Consider the following 14,697-nt stretch of genomic DNA (forward strand, 5'->3'; position numbering starts at 1 on the left):
CTTCTGGAATGAACATAAAATTTGTTTGGGACTCTATGTGGATACAGGTTAATGGCAACATTTTCTGTTAGTTCTAGGATGTTGAGCCTTCCTTGAAACCCTTTGAGGCTGTCTGCCCATCTTGGAGGGGAAGTTCTTCTCAGGGCCAACTGCACGTGGCAGCATAGACCTGTACACTGACACTTAAATTCCCCTAGTATTTTCAGTTTCTGGTAAAGTCTTAACACAGATTGAGTTTAGGAATCTATTCTAACGTGAGGTATTTAGAGCATCATATGGGTTCAAGTGAAGCCCTTATTTTTCAGTTGGCTTTTTCTAGCGACATAGAACATGGTCTCCTAATTGCCAGACATCTGGAATTCTTTGTCACATCAGAGTAAATTTAGAATATGCATCAATGACAGGACTCAATCAAAAATAAAACCAATTTGTATATATATACTTTCTAAACTGTTTCTGCTGTGTAGTGAAGCTACAGATCTAGTTCCTTTATTTCCCCACAGAAATCCTGAATGATCACTCCCACCTTTAAGGAAATACTTTTTCCCCTGAAGATCTAAGACTCACAAAGAATGTGAATTTGGTAAACATGTTCGTGGCAAAGAAGGAGTTTAAGATGCTGTTATCTGTTGATGAGCTTGCCCCTCTTGCCCAAGGAGACATGGTTCATTGGTTTATTTTGACCACTGGACTAACCATGCCTTATTGTTTCACAAGTCTGACCAAGTGCTTTTATTTTTTAAAGGAGAAAGAATATTTTATGCTGGAAAAAGTTCACCTGAAAGACAGAGTAGGAAAAAGTATAAAAGCATATCAGAGAGGTTTTTATGATATTACATTTAAATGTAAGCTTACCATTCTTCCCAGAAAGAAGAATTCATTCTCTTTTTCAATTTGAACAAATAATGTAAAGTCACTATTTAAACTACTGTTAGCTTTTTTATCTCAAAGTAGCTAAATGGCTTTGTTGCTCATGTGGGAATGGAAATTAGCTCTTGGCATGAACCACTTTAATTGAAATCAGTTTGTGGGTTGAGTTCCTATGCTGCTTGACAGATGACATCATTTCCTGTGCTTTTCCCAGCCCTCACTGTTTTGCTAAGATAGGATGAAGCTAAGTTTAACTTCAGATTTTAAAGCAACTATATACCTTTTCCTGATCTACTTAGAGTATTATCCAAATTTTTCATCAAATCATTTCTTTTGTATACTTGTAAATAGTTTTTTAGTTAAAAAAGCATTTTGGCTGAGATGTTTTAATAGAAATCGTAGGAGCCTAAAATAACTGTTTTAATCAGTTTTCTGGGTTGGTTGATTTCTATAACAATGCTCCAATAAAGGAGTTATTTCTGCTTTTATATATGGGGAAACAAAGATAAAAATATTTTTAATAGGGGCTTCCCTGGTGGCGCAGTGGTTGAGAGTCCGCCTGCTGATGCAGGGGACACGGGTTCGTGCCCTGGTCGGGGAAGATCCCACATGCCGCGGAGCGTCTGGGCCCGTGAGCCGTGGCCGCTGAGCCTGCGCGTCCGGAGCCTGTGCTCCGCAACGGGAGAGGCCACAGCAGTGAGAGGTCCGCGTACCGCAAAAAAAAAAAAAAAAAAAAAAAAAAAAAAAAATATATATATATATATATATATATAATTTTTTTAAAAATAGCAACCTATTGAGTGCTGTATAAGTGCTTAGGCAACTACACAGTCTCAGTGTTTGAGCATAGCTTTTGGTGTCATTATCATGGAGCATGAATTAAGTAAACAGAAATTAATTTAGCAAAGTTTTATACAGCACCTGTATACAGGCAAGGGATGCTCTGAGCACTTATGGGGATATAATTAATAATCATGATTCTTCCCACTCCCCACTCTCATGATGCCTTTAGAGAAATGTGCTGGGGATAGGAGAAATAACTTAAAAAAAAAAGTTTGATTATATAACATATATTTCCAGAGAGAATTATTAAGTACTCTGGAGTCAGAACAAAGAGGGCTAGTATCTAGTGGGGGAGGGAGGAGAGAAAAGAAATCAGAAAATATCAAAGGAAAGAACAGACATCTGCAGTGGGTCTAGGAGATAGGTAGGATTTCAGTATTTGGTGAGAACTCTGTGTGTGTTGTATGTTAGGGGTTGGGGCAAAGGGACAAAGTGACAGGTTAAAGAGGAGATTCCGTGAAGAGACTAGCACAAAGTGCCAGGCATTTGGTACGGCACTCAGAAATATTTGTTGAATGAGTGAGTGACTGATAAAGTACATTGGGGACTGAGTCATAGAATGTATTAGGAGTAGGCAAAGCAGCCCTGATAGGCTCACGGGAGGGCTTTGAATGCTGAGATGGAGGGGTTCTTAATAGAGCGGACGTAGGGAGTCTTTGATGGTGTTTCAGGAGGTATGCAGCATGTTTTCAAAAAGGTGCCTCACTTTCAACTTGACTTAGCTGTTCAGTACTGTCTGAGGGCATAGTAGGTATTGAGTTCTGGCACCTTCCTTTTCCCTGTTGTCATGCTGAGATTTGTGTAGCACTTAACGAAAATGGCCCTTTCTCCTGAAGTCAGCAGTCTCTTTGGGATTCTGAACTGAGCATCCTAACAAGGGGTACTGAAGAAGGTGGCTGCTGGGAGGAGTCTCCTCTCTGCGCTTAGGAGAAGATTTGGACCCTGTGCTCCAAGAAGGCTTTGCATAAGAGCAAGCATAAGCAGCTGATTTCTGCTCTTACACAGAAGAAAGGCTTTTCGTCCCCTGATGTGAAATTGTTGAGCCTTTTTCTCTAGGGATTTACTCCCACAGCTTGGAGGACAGGGCACAGTGAGCCAAATTTCCATGCCCAGTCCTGGCCTCCTTCTATAGGGATGTGTCAACAATGATTAATTCGATCAAGCCTTTAGTCTTCTCCAAGTAAGGTAGTTGACTGTTTCTAGAGGACTAAGGAACAGCCTGGGATTTTGAGAGTGCCTAAATTACTGAAGCAGAGGCAGCCAGAGCCCTGGAGGAGCCAGAACCCACACCACGCTGTCATTCTTTCACTCCAGCTCCTTCTAGCGCCTCATCATCTCAGTCTAAGTCAGCCCGCCTGCCTGTGGTCTTCCTGCTCTGGGTGCTGAAGCTCTCCCACTTCTGTAGGTGACAGTGTGATAAAGAGTGGGTTTCAAACACTGTGGGTCTTAGTTGGTTTAAGGTTACAGTTTAAACCAGCAGCTCTTTCCGAGCCGAGTCCAGCTGTCTCCGTTATCAAGCAGTCTTGTTATTAAATGCCGTTGTAGGTATTTTTTCCCTTCTTTTTGCTGCCTCCACAATTTCTTTTACCAACATTTCTTGGAATTTGTCACCCTGAATGTTTTCCTGCCCACCTACCTGGGACTCTGCATCTTTTAACAAGAAAATTATTGCCGTCGTAATCTTGTCTCGTCTGGTCTCTCAAGGCAGTATTTTCTTGTTGGTGTAAATTACAGAAATGACATTGAGTGGTAAGTTCTGCTAAATTAGAGAAGTCATTGAGCATTATTAGAGTAAGTATCGAAGAAACAATTACATTGCATTGTAAATGATTTTATGCACACACAATGACATGTTTAGCATTGTTAATTAGGTTATTTCTGCATAAATATATGAATCTTGATAAACCATTTTATTTTCTCTTCAAATCACTGCAGATCAACTAGTGTGAACTGTTGCTATCTATGTGCTTAAATTGCAAAAACAAATCAGTCTTTTTTTTTTCCTTTTCAAGTCCAACACTGTAACATTCGCTGCATGAATGGAGGTAGCTGCAGTGATGATCACTGTCTGTGCCAGAAAGGATACATAGGGACTCACTGTGGACAACGTAAGTAAACCATAGTCATAAGTATTCTAGATGTTAATCTATAGAGACAAAGAGACTACAGAGATAAGTGCTGGTGGATTTTCTTTGATTTCCTGGGACATGGCATTTTTAGAGATGTCCAGTGACTCTTACAGATGAACAGATCCCTTACCCAACACACATAGTACCAAATTTCTGACTGGAACCTTGGAAATGGGTTGTTTGATTCATTTTTCTTTCATTTACCTCCACTACCCTGCTTACCTCATCTCTGATTTACACCCAAGGTGAGGAATTCTTCTTGTTCACTCCAGATGTATGCCTTCTGTTTGATTGCTCAACATCTCCACCATCTCTTGGATTTTCAATAAGCATCTCCAATAAAGTATTTCAAAACTCAACTTCATCTTTCTCCCCAAACATGTTCTTTTTTCTTGACTATTGATGTCTGTATCTCTCTAGTTCCCCAATCTAGATTCTGCTCTTATAATATTTATCACACTGCTGGCCAGTGTGTTTGTTCATTCATGAACACTGTTTATTGTGTGTCTACTCTGTATCAGCCCCTGTGCTTTGCAGAGATGAAAATTCCTCTAAAAGAGCTCACTTTTTATTACACTAAGAAGAATATATATACCCTCCAGAATATTTGGAAAAGTTTAAAAATATAAAAAATAAAATTTTCTACAATCCCACCATTCCAGATATTACCTTTTAGTCTTTTAATGCATATTTGGTACGTGAGATCCATTGTATGCATAATTTTTCATATAACTTTTTTACTTAATATTTTATTAGAAGTATATTTCATTTTTTTGAACATTTAAAAATACATTTTAATAGTTGTATAATACTCCATTATATATAGGTTTTACTGTTTATTTAGTGAATTGTTAATGATGAGCATTTATTCATGTTGTTTCCAATTTTTGCCGTTGTACATGTATTTGCTATGATGAATGATGCTATTATAAGTAAATCAAAGTTTATGTACCCTCCTGACTGTCTACACACTGCAATATAGTAAGAATGACGATTGAGTTTTTGGCAGCCCATAGCAGTAGCATGGAGGGAGGAGAGGTAGGACAGCCTCCCCAATGTGGGAGACCCTTGAGCTGAGTCTTAAGGGGTGGGTAGGAGTTCCCTTGTCAGATGATGGGAGGTGGGCCTTCTAAGCAGCCGGCACAGCATAAGCCAAAGCAGCAGAACATGACATAGCATGGGAGGTCAGGCTTTGGCGTTGCTAGGACTTAAGTGCTGAGGGAAGTGATGGGAAGGAAGCTAAGGTCAGAATGGAAGTCATGGGCCATTGGAGTGCCTTTATGCATACCGTTTTTTCACCCAAAGTAGAGCCAGAGAAGGAGAGTGAGAAGACAATGACCAACAACATTCATCTGTTGAGTTATTTACTCTGTTTACTATATGCTAGGCACGTGTTCAGACTCTTTACACATATTAACTCATAACTCATAACACCAGCCCTTTGAGGTAGAGGCCTTTTTTACCTTCTACGAAATGAAAAACCTGGGGCAGTAACTTGTCTAAGGCTGTACAGGGAGTAATCAGCAGAGTTGGGATTTGAACCCAAGCAGTCTAACATCACAGCCCATGCATTTAATGCTGTGAAATACTGGCCTATACACTTCACTTACAGTGGTTTACAATGAGAAAGATCACTGTGGCCAGAGTAGAGTGGGAAGAAACAGAAGCAGGAAGAATAGTACTAAGGCTATGGCTAAAGAGATGGTGGGATGGGGATGGATTCAAAGGCATTTTCAGAAGGGGAATCAGAAGGAGCTGCTCTGCATCTTCTGTTTCCTTTGATGCTCCCAGAGGGAGTAGAGCTCAAAGCCCAGTGCACGACAGGCACTCAGGTAACACCCGTAGAATTAGAAAACCTTTCCTAGACTTCAGTTTCCTAATCTGTAAAATGGGAGGGTTGGCTTAGGCAATCTCAAAATTCCTTTTCTGCTTAAACTTCTTCATTCTCTCCTAACTCTAAATTAAGAAGCAAATTAGAACAATGAATATACATACACTTCTCTAATTTTGTGATGATCAGTGGACTACTGCTATAATTTTTGGCTATAAGGGGTTGTCTTAGTTCAAGTGCACTGATCCCAGTGCATGCTGAGACAGAATTAGATGCACAAGAGATTTATTGGGGAAAAAGCCTATGAAGAATCAAAGGGAAAGAAAGCAGGAGCCAGGACAGAGGACCTTCAGACCATGATGCAGGTCACACCCCTGGGCAAGGAGAGAGGGAAGGAAAGACTATCATGATTGTATAGAAGGAGCCTCAGACTATAGTGCAACGTCATGAAAGCCTTGGTCAGGCTGATAGGGAGCCCAGAATAAAGATTGCCCATCAGAATAGTTTCATGATGGGCAGAGATGTCCAGTCTCCACCATGCTTAGTCATTGGGTGGTAGCAGCCAGGAGAGTGTGCCCTTGGCATGAACATAGTAGTGGATCTGAAGGTGTAGCAGCTTCAGGCTGCCGGCCAACTAACCTCCTCACAGTAGGTTTTCTTGGAGGGAGATCTGAATGGCTCAACTCCATGACTGCCACAGGGGTACAGGAAAAACGTGTGGGAAATATATGAAGGAGGAATTAATTTAAATGGAGGTGTTAGGGAAGCCTCATGGAGGAGTGAGGTTTGAGCTGGGCTTTGAAGAGTGGGAGGGACTGGCAAATTTGGCAGGGGCAGCCTACCACCTGTGGATTAAGATGCCTAGAAAGAGGCCATGCATAAGTGAGTTGCAGGAAGTTGTACGGAGAAGAGTTGTTCAGGGCATGAGCTTTCAGATTTTATTTTAATGCCTTTCTTGACAAGTAAAATGTCCCTCCCTCAAGGATCTCTGGACTTATCTTACCAATATTTTCCAGAGATTCTCTTATAACATTCAATTGGGTCTTTATTATGGTGCATAAATTACTGAATGTCAGTATTCATGTTTTGTCGTTAGCAATTAATAGAGTGATTTAACATGCTGCATTTCTGTAAGGATGACAGTAGAGAGGCCAATGTTTTCCCTCATGAGAACCCTCTGGAAATTAAACATAAATCATAAGAAAAGAGTCAGGTTGCTAAAATGCAGTTCTCATCAGGGGTATCTCTTATAAACCACCATTTTATGTGCAGAACTGAAAGCATTTCTCACATGCTTCCCAGGATGAAACTGTCAGCATTAACACAGGTACATACTCACCTGTTCCAGGTAGTTTTACCTGAGTTGACTGAGGAACATCCGGGGAACTGGAACTGTACAGTAACTGTTTAAAACAAATACCAGGGTGATTATTTAGTGTTTTTATTGTTGTCCTTTCAGGGGACAGTAAGTGTTACTTCATTAGCATCTACTATCAGATGAAGCCCGTCAGCCTCTCAGCTCCTGTCTCCTTATTTTTACAGCTGTCTGTGAAAGTGGCTGTCTCAACGGAGGCAGGTGCGTGGCCCCAAATCGATGTGCATGCACTTACGGCTTTACTGGACCCCAGTGTGAAAGAGGTAATTTGTTTCAATGTAGCGATGTAAAGATGTTCTAGTGGCTAAAACTATGATTGATTTCAACATGCATTGGGTTCTTGCGGCTGCTTCGTGAATTTTGCTGAGCTTTGAGGGGGTTTCTGAATCGTCACTGGGAAGGTTCCTAGGATGACAAGACAATGGTCCTAAGCCTATGAATGTTATTCAGTAATTCTTGCCAGTGGACTGCAGGACTCAATAGTGAGCCTATGCATAAGTACCAGTTGGCATCAAGATAAAAAGAGGAAAATTGTCCATAGAGTAAGGATTGAGCTCATTATTATCCTAGTAAATTAGGGAGGTGGCTCCAAATAAAACATCTGTATGGCAAGGGGAAAAATCCAGAATGAAACAAAAATTGCACCTAAAGATCTATTAAGATCTATTGGCTTTAGTGGTATACGAGCTCGGCATTCGAAGTTCACTAGAAATACTGATGGCTGAGAAACTGCGCTTTCACACCTGTAGTTTATTCAGTACTCACTGTGGCCCACTGACGTGTATAATCATCATCACTTTTCCGTCTGAGAAGATCAAGGCTCAGGGAGGTCAAGGGGGCTGCCTAAGGTCACACACGTAATAAGCAGCTTTAATTTGAATGTGGGTTTTCAGTTTTCAAGTCTAATGCATACTGCTGCTCTTAATTAAAAGAGATTTCTACCTGATTTGCCTATGCATACAAATAGGATATTGAGATGTATATAAATGTGCAGTAGTCTTAAATACCCACCGCCCTGACCTTTGCTTTGTTGATCATCTTGTCTTTATATTCATAGCCATGTTTTCATTGTTCCTAGTTTTATAGTGAAGATTTTATTGTGAAGATTTAGCAGGTTCCTTTCATACAAAACTGCAAAAATACTCATGAAAAATACCCATTGAAAAATATTCATGAACTTTTTAAACTGCAGTCATCACCTTTATCCAAAGTTGTATAGAGATCATTTTATTCTAAGATGGAAAGTAAAGATTCAGTAGCAAGTGTTGAATATGTGTTATTTAAAAGCAAAGAGCACAGAGTGGTATGTGAGAAATTGTCTTCTGTTTGTAGTTTTATGAGTTCGTCTAAATTCAGTTCTTTGCTGATAAAGCCACAATACCTATTTTAGCAAGTAACTCTATTATTACTGGATAGATTATATTGTATCTCTGTTCACAAGGGCACTGCATGTTATGGATATGTGATGCCTCATGGGCTCTTGGCCTTTACATTGTACTTGGCATCGTTTTGGAGTCCCTCTTTAAAACTGTTTCTCCTTACAACTTGATGTATTTTTATGGACTTGGAGCTAATGTATATCTGATGGTCTCAAGAGACAACTGTTTTGATTAGGTAGTATCATTCTGTGGCCTTATTATTTACTCCTTGATGATGATATAGGATTTAAATTGTTGAGGTTAAATTTGTTAACATGTAACTTGAACAGTGTGAAAATAATTCTGGAAGTGATAATAGTGGGCTTAATTTGTTTTAGAAAAATCACTAATAGAATGAAGTTACAGAGCATTTTACCTCTAAGAATCTGGTTAATAATTTGCTGCAAAGAATATTGATACCCATAGTTACAGATATTGATAAAACAGTCTAAAATAAAGAGGACATGATATTTAACCATTCCACACTTATTTCTTCAAAGACTTGATCTGTGACCAAGATTAAGAAATGATGTGAATGGGTTAAGTTACTAAACTGCAAATCAAAACTGGCATATTACTTAGGGATTTCTCCAAATTTTGGAGTGTCTTTAACTGCTTTCCTCCGTGATAAGGGTATCCTAAAATTTGCACTTAGGTGTAAGTATATTTTGACCCAGTAGAATCTTCACAGTAGTGATTATCTAAATAAAATTCATCCCTAAATGGCAGATTTTCAGGCATTTGTGGTTGTGGAGAGTCGGGAGGAGGCAGGCTCTCTTTAATCATTGCCCTTTGCCTCTTCTGCCTGGGAATACAGTCCCAAACCTTCAGTGGGAGAAGGGAAACATGAGTGTGATTTCTCTCACCACATGGGAGAGGGGAGGCTCTTTGATTCCAGGATTGTATTTTCATTTTTAGTCTTCACTGTTTTCTGCTCTTGTGGCAGTCATCTGCTTACCTCTTTAAAGAATTAGAGGCAAGATATCCTATTACTCAGACGAATGCTTGTGATTTCAAGAGTGATTAATAAAAATATAGGACTGAGTCAGGACAAATCCATCCTGAAGCATAGGGAAGTATTCAGTGTCACTTCTGATGGTGGGTTAGTATACTTACTAAGTTGTTCAGCTATGTAGGCCAGTTGCATTATGTTTTAAATGGAATGTGACTTTTTATTTATTTGTTTATTTTAAATAAATTTATTTATTTATTTTTGGCTCCGTTGGGTCTTCATTGCTGCATGCGGGCTTTCTCTAGTTGTGGCGAGTGGGGGCTACTCTTCGTTGTGGTGCACAGGCTTCTCATTGAGGTGGCTTCTCTTGTTGTGGAGCGTGGGCTCTAGGCACGTGGGCTTCAGTAGTTGTGGCTCACGGGCTCAGTAGTTGTGGTATGCAGGCTCAGTAGTTGTGGCTCACGGGCTTAGTTGCTCCGTGGCATGTGGGATCTTCCCAGACCAGGGATTGAACCCATGTCCCCTGCATTGGCAGATAGATTCTTAACCACTGCACTACCAGGGAAGCCCTGGCTTTTTATTTTTAAAAATGAACTTCCAGGAAGTCTTTACTAATTTTCTTTCCTTCTTCTAGGAGGCTGAGCCCAGGGCCTCTTCTGCATTCTCTCTGAGCACTTTCTCCACATATCTTTTGATAGCACCTACCACATTGTATTGAAATAGCAGGTTTCCATGTCCATCTCCCCCATTAGAGTGTAAGCTCTTCAGCAGCAACTGTGGTTTCATCATCATTTAAATTCCTAAGCCAAGCTTAATGCGTGATGCACAGCGTATGGCCAATAAATGTTGAACTGAATTTATTTTGAAGCACCAGAAAATCTTGAGATATGATTATCAGATGATGAAAAAGTATCTCCTGGAAGTAACTGCTGCTTGCCTACTTGTGGACAATTCTGGATATTTCTCATTGGTTTCATTTTAAACAGAGCTTGCAGTGTTGAGTCCTAATTGAATTTGGCCCCATCTTTCAGGGCCACATGACTGTCATTTTCAGTTGGCAAGGATGCAGAAAAGAAGGTATGTTTTGACCTAAGCCAGGTGGCAATAAACAAACAAACAAACAACTTCCTATCATGGTATAATACACATGGAAGGGGACATTTCAAATGTGTTACAAGTACCTCTCAGGATAATCATCTTTGTCCCTGAGAGGTCTTGCAACTATATGTCTGCAGCTACATCAGAGAGCCAGTACAAGTGTAGACTATCCTTTGGGGGGTGATACTGGCAGGATTTGGATCACTTTAAGCTAGTAAGTGAATCTTAATAACCCATGAACATAGTGTTTTGGTTTGTGATGGAGACAAGCAGTGGATCCATGCTTGAATTATGAATCATAACATTCATTCAACAAATGCAGTCAGACTATGAAGCAAATCTGTCTCACTTGTAGCTTTTAGCCAGTAAAATATGTTTTAAAAAATTTTTTGGCTAGTCAGCCTCATTGGGCAGGCGACAATGATACTATTGCCTGCTACGTTCAGAGGAAGAAAAGAAGAGGCCTGTGACTTGTTTGGCCTGTAATGTTTACTTTTTAAAAACTGAATGTGAGTACCTTTAGTTATAGTCTCTAGCTTGCCACAATCCTTACTACTCCCTATTGTCTTACATCCTGCTCCCTTTATTCATTTAGCTTACTTTTTAGCCCCTGTGGGCACTTGAGTTTGCCACCTCCTGCTACATTCTGTATCAAAGATTGCATCTCTTTGTGTTTTGTTTCACATGCCAAGTTTCTTTCATTATTCTTCCTCTTATATATATATTTTTCTGTAAATTTCCATTTATGGTTTTCCTGATTGCCCCCTCCCCCTCACTTTTGCATTCTCTCTGCTTGGGTCTTGAGCAACCAATAAAACTTATCATTACCTAAGCTCAGTGGTATGGTATGTTCACATTTGTTATTAGAATATTGAAATGAGGTCAGTGCCTGTTTTGGCAATGACAACATAAGCTAGTTGTGTATTGCCATAGTTACTGCCAACAAGACTATTGGAAGCCCACTTTCTCTTGCCATCTTGCCTCAGAATGCAGACTATTTAAAATCTTGTTAAATGCTCTTATACTAAACACAGTGAATCATGTGAGTGGATGAGACTTCTCAAGGTAATGAAAAAAGAGAGAAGAATGATGGAGATAGACCTGAACTTGGAGACGGGGTGGGGTTACTGGTGAACAGGCCTGAGGAAGAAGAGAACAAAAGATAGACACTGAGAAAACATGGAGAGAGGCAAGAGAACTAGGGGAGCACTGAGCCAAAGAAACTAAAAGCAAGAAGGACTTCAAGAAATAGCTTGGCAGTTGTTAGACTCTTCAAGGATCAAGAAAGAATGAGAATAACAAAAGGCCCTTTGATGTGATAACAGGTGACATGGACTGGGTACTTAGAGGGGGCAAGACAGTATGCGGAACACTTGACTTTGGTGATTTGCAACAACCTTATGAGAAAAGTCCTATAATGGGTCCCATTTTATAGAGGAGCAAACAGAGGCAAAGAGAGGTCAAAGAGCTTGCCCAAGGTCAGATAGCTTGTAAGTGGTACAATCAACAACTGAACCCAGCTGGTCTGGCTCATAAGCCTGTGTACATGACCACTGTGCCATACTTGGGTTTCACTCAGAAAGAGGTCATTAGTAACTATAGAAAAATTTCTGCGAAATTGTAAGAAGAAATCTAGAACTAAGAGTTTTAGAGTGAAAGTTATAGATTGGGGGAAAAAAGCCTTTCAAGAAATTTGGCAAGGTAGGTAGTTTTCCTCTCTGGAGGAAGAGTTGAGCTAAGTTGCCTTTAAATCATTTTAAAAGCCAAGAGAAAGAAGTCTTGAGTATTGCTTGGGTGTATGTAATGCAGGGTTTGGGGATATTTCTCTGTTTGATTGATTCTGATATTTTAAATATAATAATCCATTCTTGGAGAGAGGATGATTCCTGTCTGTTTGCAGTACATATAAATTGACTCCAAATGACTGAACCAACATTCTAAAGTGTAGCCATAGAAAATGAATATTGTCGTTTAGTGCAGTTACCATGGAAGGTTATATAGTTTTCCTACAATATTACAACTCTTCGAGCCATATTTGGAAACTCTTTTTTGTAATTACCTTTACAGAGTCAGCAATTCATTCAAATGAGCATGTGACCATTTTTTTCCCTTTATGGGAGTCATTTGAGTTTTTAGAAACAGCCTAAAATAGTGTCAGTTCTAGTGACAACAGTCAATAATCAAACACATTAGTCATTTGGGGTCGAAAATTGACTTAGATTAAAAAGCAGTGAAAAGAATTCTCTTGCATGGTTCTTAAAACACATGGAATTAGATTAATATTTTAATGTCAAACTTCATGTGAGCCAGAGTATGAAGCCTTTTGGAAGCATAAGTGCTAATAACAAGAAGTTTTCTATCATTACTCCATCTGGAGGTCTTCATTATGTACCGTCTGAATGTAAGCATGGACACGAATTCTTCGAAATCCTGAATCATTTGTTCAATGTTAAATTCCTACCCAAGTCTAAACTGTGAAGACAATACTTGGATTTTTCCCAAATCAAGAAAGTCTGTTGGCTGTTCTGCTGGCTATTAGTAGAAAAAGTATAGGGGAAAGCATTACTGAACTGATAGCTTTAAGAAAGAGGAACAATGCGGGGCAAATATGGAATAGAATAAAAATCAAAGAACGACAATAATTCATAGTCCATCAAAGAAGCATGACAATGAAGGTGAACTAAGTCTGGTCATCATACTTGCCCTCTTAAGGGATTCCAGTATTAATGGAGCTGGAAAAGGCATTTAGTTTTTTGTTTTTGTTTTTCTCCAGTAATTGAAGAATAGAACAGAGGACAGGTAGGTTGTTTGTAATTCTCCTTCATTCTCTTACGTGCAGTTGATATATGAGCAACTCTGTTATCTTCATAACTTAGCTTCTCTGTTGATTCACAAGTGATGGTTTTGCACGGGGATCTTTTTTTTTTTTTTTTTTTTTTGCGGTATGCGGGCCTCTCACTGCTGTGGCCTCTCCCGTTGTGGAGCACAGGCTCCGGACGCGCAGGCTCAGCGGCCATAGCTCACGGGCCCAGCCGCTCCGCGGCACGTGGGATCTTCCTGGACCGGGGCACGAACCTGTGTCCCCTGCATCGGCAGGTGGACTCTCAACCACTGCGCCACCAGGGAAGTCCAGGGATCTTTTTTAATGATTTCATAGGAGAGTTCAAAAAGCTATCCTGAAAGCAGTTGATAAGCATTTATTTTGTAAAGCCAAAAAAGCAGTGTCTGCATTGTGTCTAATGAATGGAAAAGACTAACATATAATGATCCAAATATATAAATAACCAGGTGGTGCATTTCAGATACATTTGCCTCATTAAAAGAAAGTAGAATCATGGCCTACTCTCAAAGGGCTGTCTAGAAACCTTCATGGAATCAAGTGCTGATTTTCTTGTGCTTTTTTCCTTGCAGTTTTTCTGGAAGGTGTTAATGAAATGTTTGGAAGTAAATTTTACAGTGCTGCATGTATGACACTAATTTAACATAATTTTATACTTTAGGCAGCTATTATTAAAGTTCCCAGAGTAAATGCCGTAGGCTAACTCCCATTCTCACAGTGTCTTTGGAAGGCAGAGCTCTGAGAACTCTGCTTATTTTCTTTTGTCTAAAAAGGTAACAAGCAATAAACTGTTGTTTCTAAAAAAATGTTGACGCCCTCTGTGAGCCTAGCTTTTGGTATTTAGTCTAAATGGAAAGTAAATACTAATGTGTAGAGAGCAGAGGCAGAACGCCTTAAGTGTTACTATGCATCTAAAGTGGTATTGCAGCACTTCTTAGTTGGTGTCTCATTGAGTAAACTTGATTTTCCTAAAATAGTTCCAGGAAATACATCTGTTGACATAGATGTTCAGTTTCTGTGGTTGAGGAGCTGTGTGCAAGTAGGGAATGTATGCTACCATACCATGCACACGCCTGGTATGACCAGCAGGACTGGTGGGATGCAATCATAAAGCAGTTGAATTTTTGTCTCCCACTCACTGTCTCTCTCAGTCCACTCAGTGGGCTACTTTTTCCCCTGCTGGGGGATGAAATTTTCTGGTCCTTTTCAGACTTTCTCCCGTGCGGGTCTCTCACATGAGCAAAGGCATCTATAGTTGACTTACAATGTTGTGTTAATTTCTTCTGTACAGCAAAGTGATTCAGTTTTATATATATATATATATATATATATATATATATAT

The 14,697-nt window shown here is 39.7% G+C and overlaps 1 protein-coding gene across 1 annotated transcript in view; it reads left to right on the forward strand.

Moving 5' to 3' along the window:
- The window catches only part of FBN1 (fibrillin 1), a 256,740-nt gene that overhangs the window by 44,971 nt on the left and 197,072 nt on the right, over positions 1 to 14,697 (forward strand). The window contains exons 5-6 of the mRNA XM_081229024.1: positions 3,726 to 3,821; positions 7,216 to 7,311. Of these exons, the coding sequence (XP_081085150.1) occupies positions 3,726 to 3,821; positions 7,216 to 7,311 (192 nt within the window). The remainder of the gene's footprint in view (positions 1 to 3,725; positions 3,822 to 7,215; positions 7,312 to 14,697) is intronic.

The sequence above is a fragment of the Mesoplodon bidens genome, assembly GCF_964165515.1.
Source record: "Mesoplodon bidens genome assembly, chromosome: 3".
NCBI classification, from domain to species: Eukaryota; Metazoa; Chordata; class Mammalia; order Artiodactyla; family Ziphiidae; genus Mesoplodon; species Mesoplodon bidens.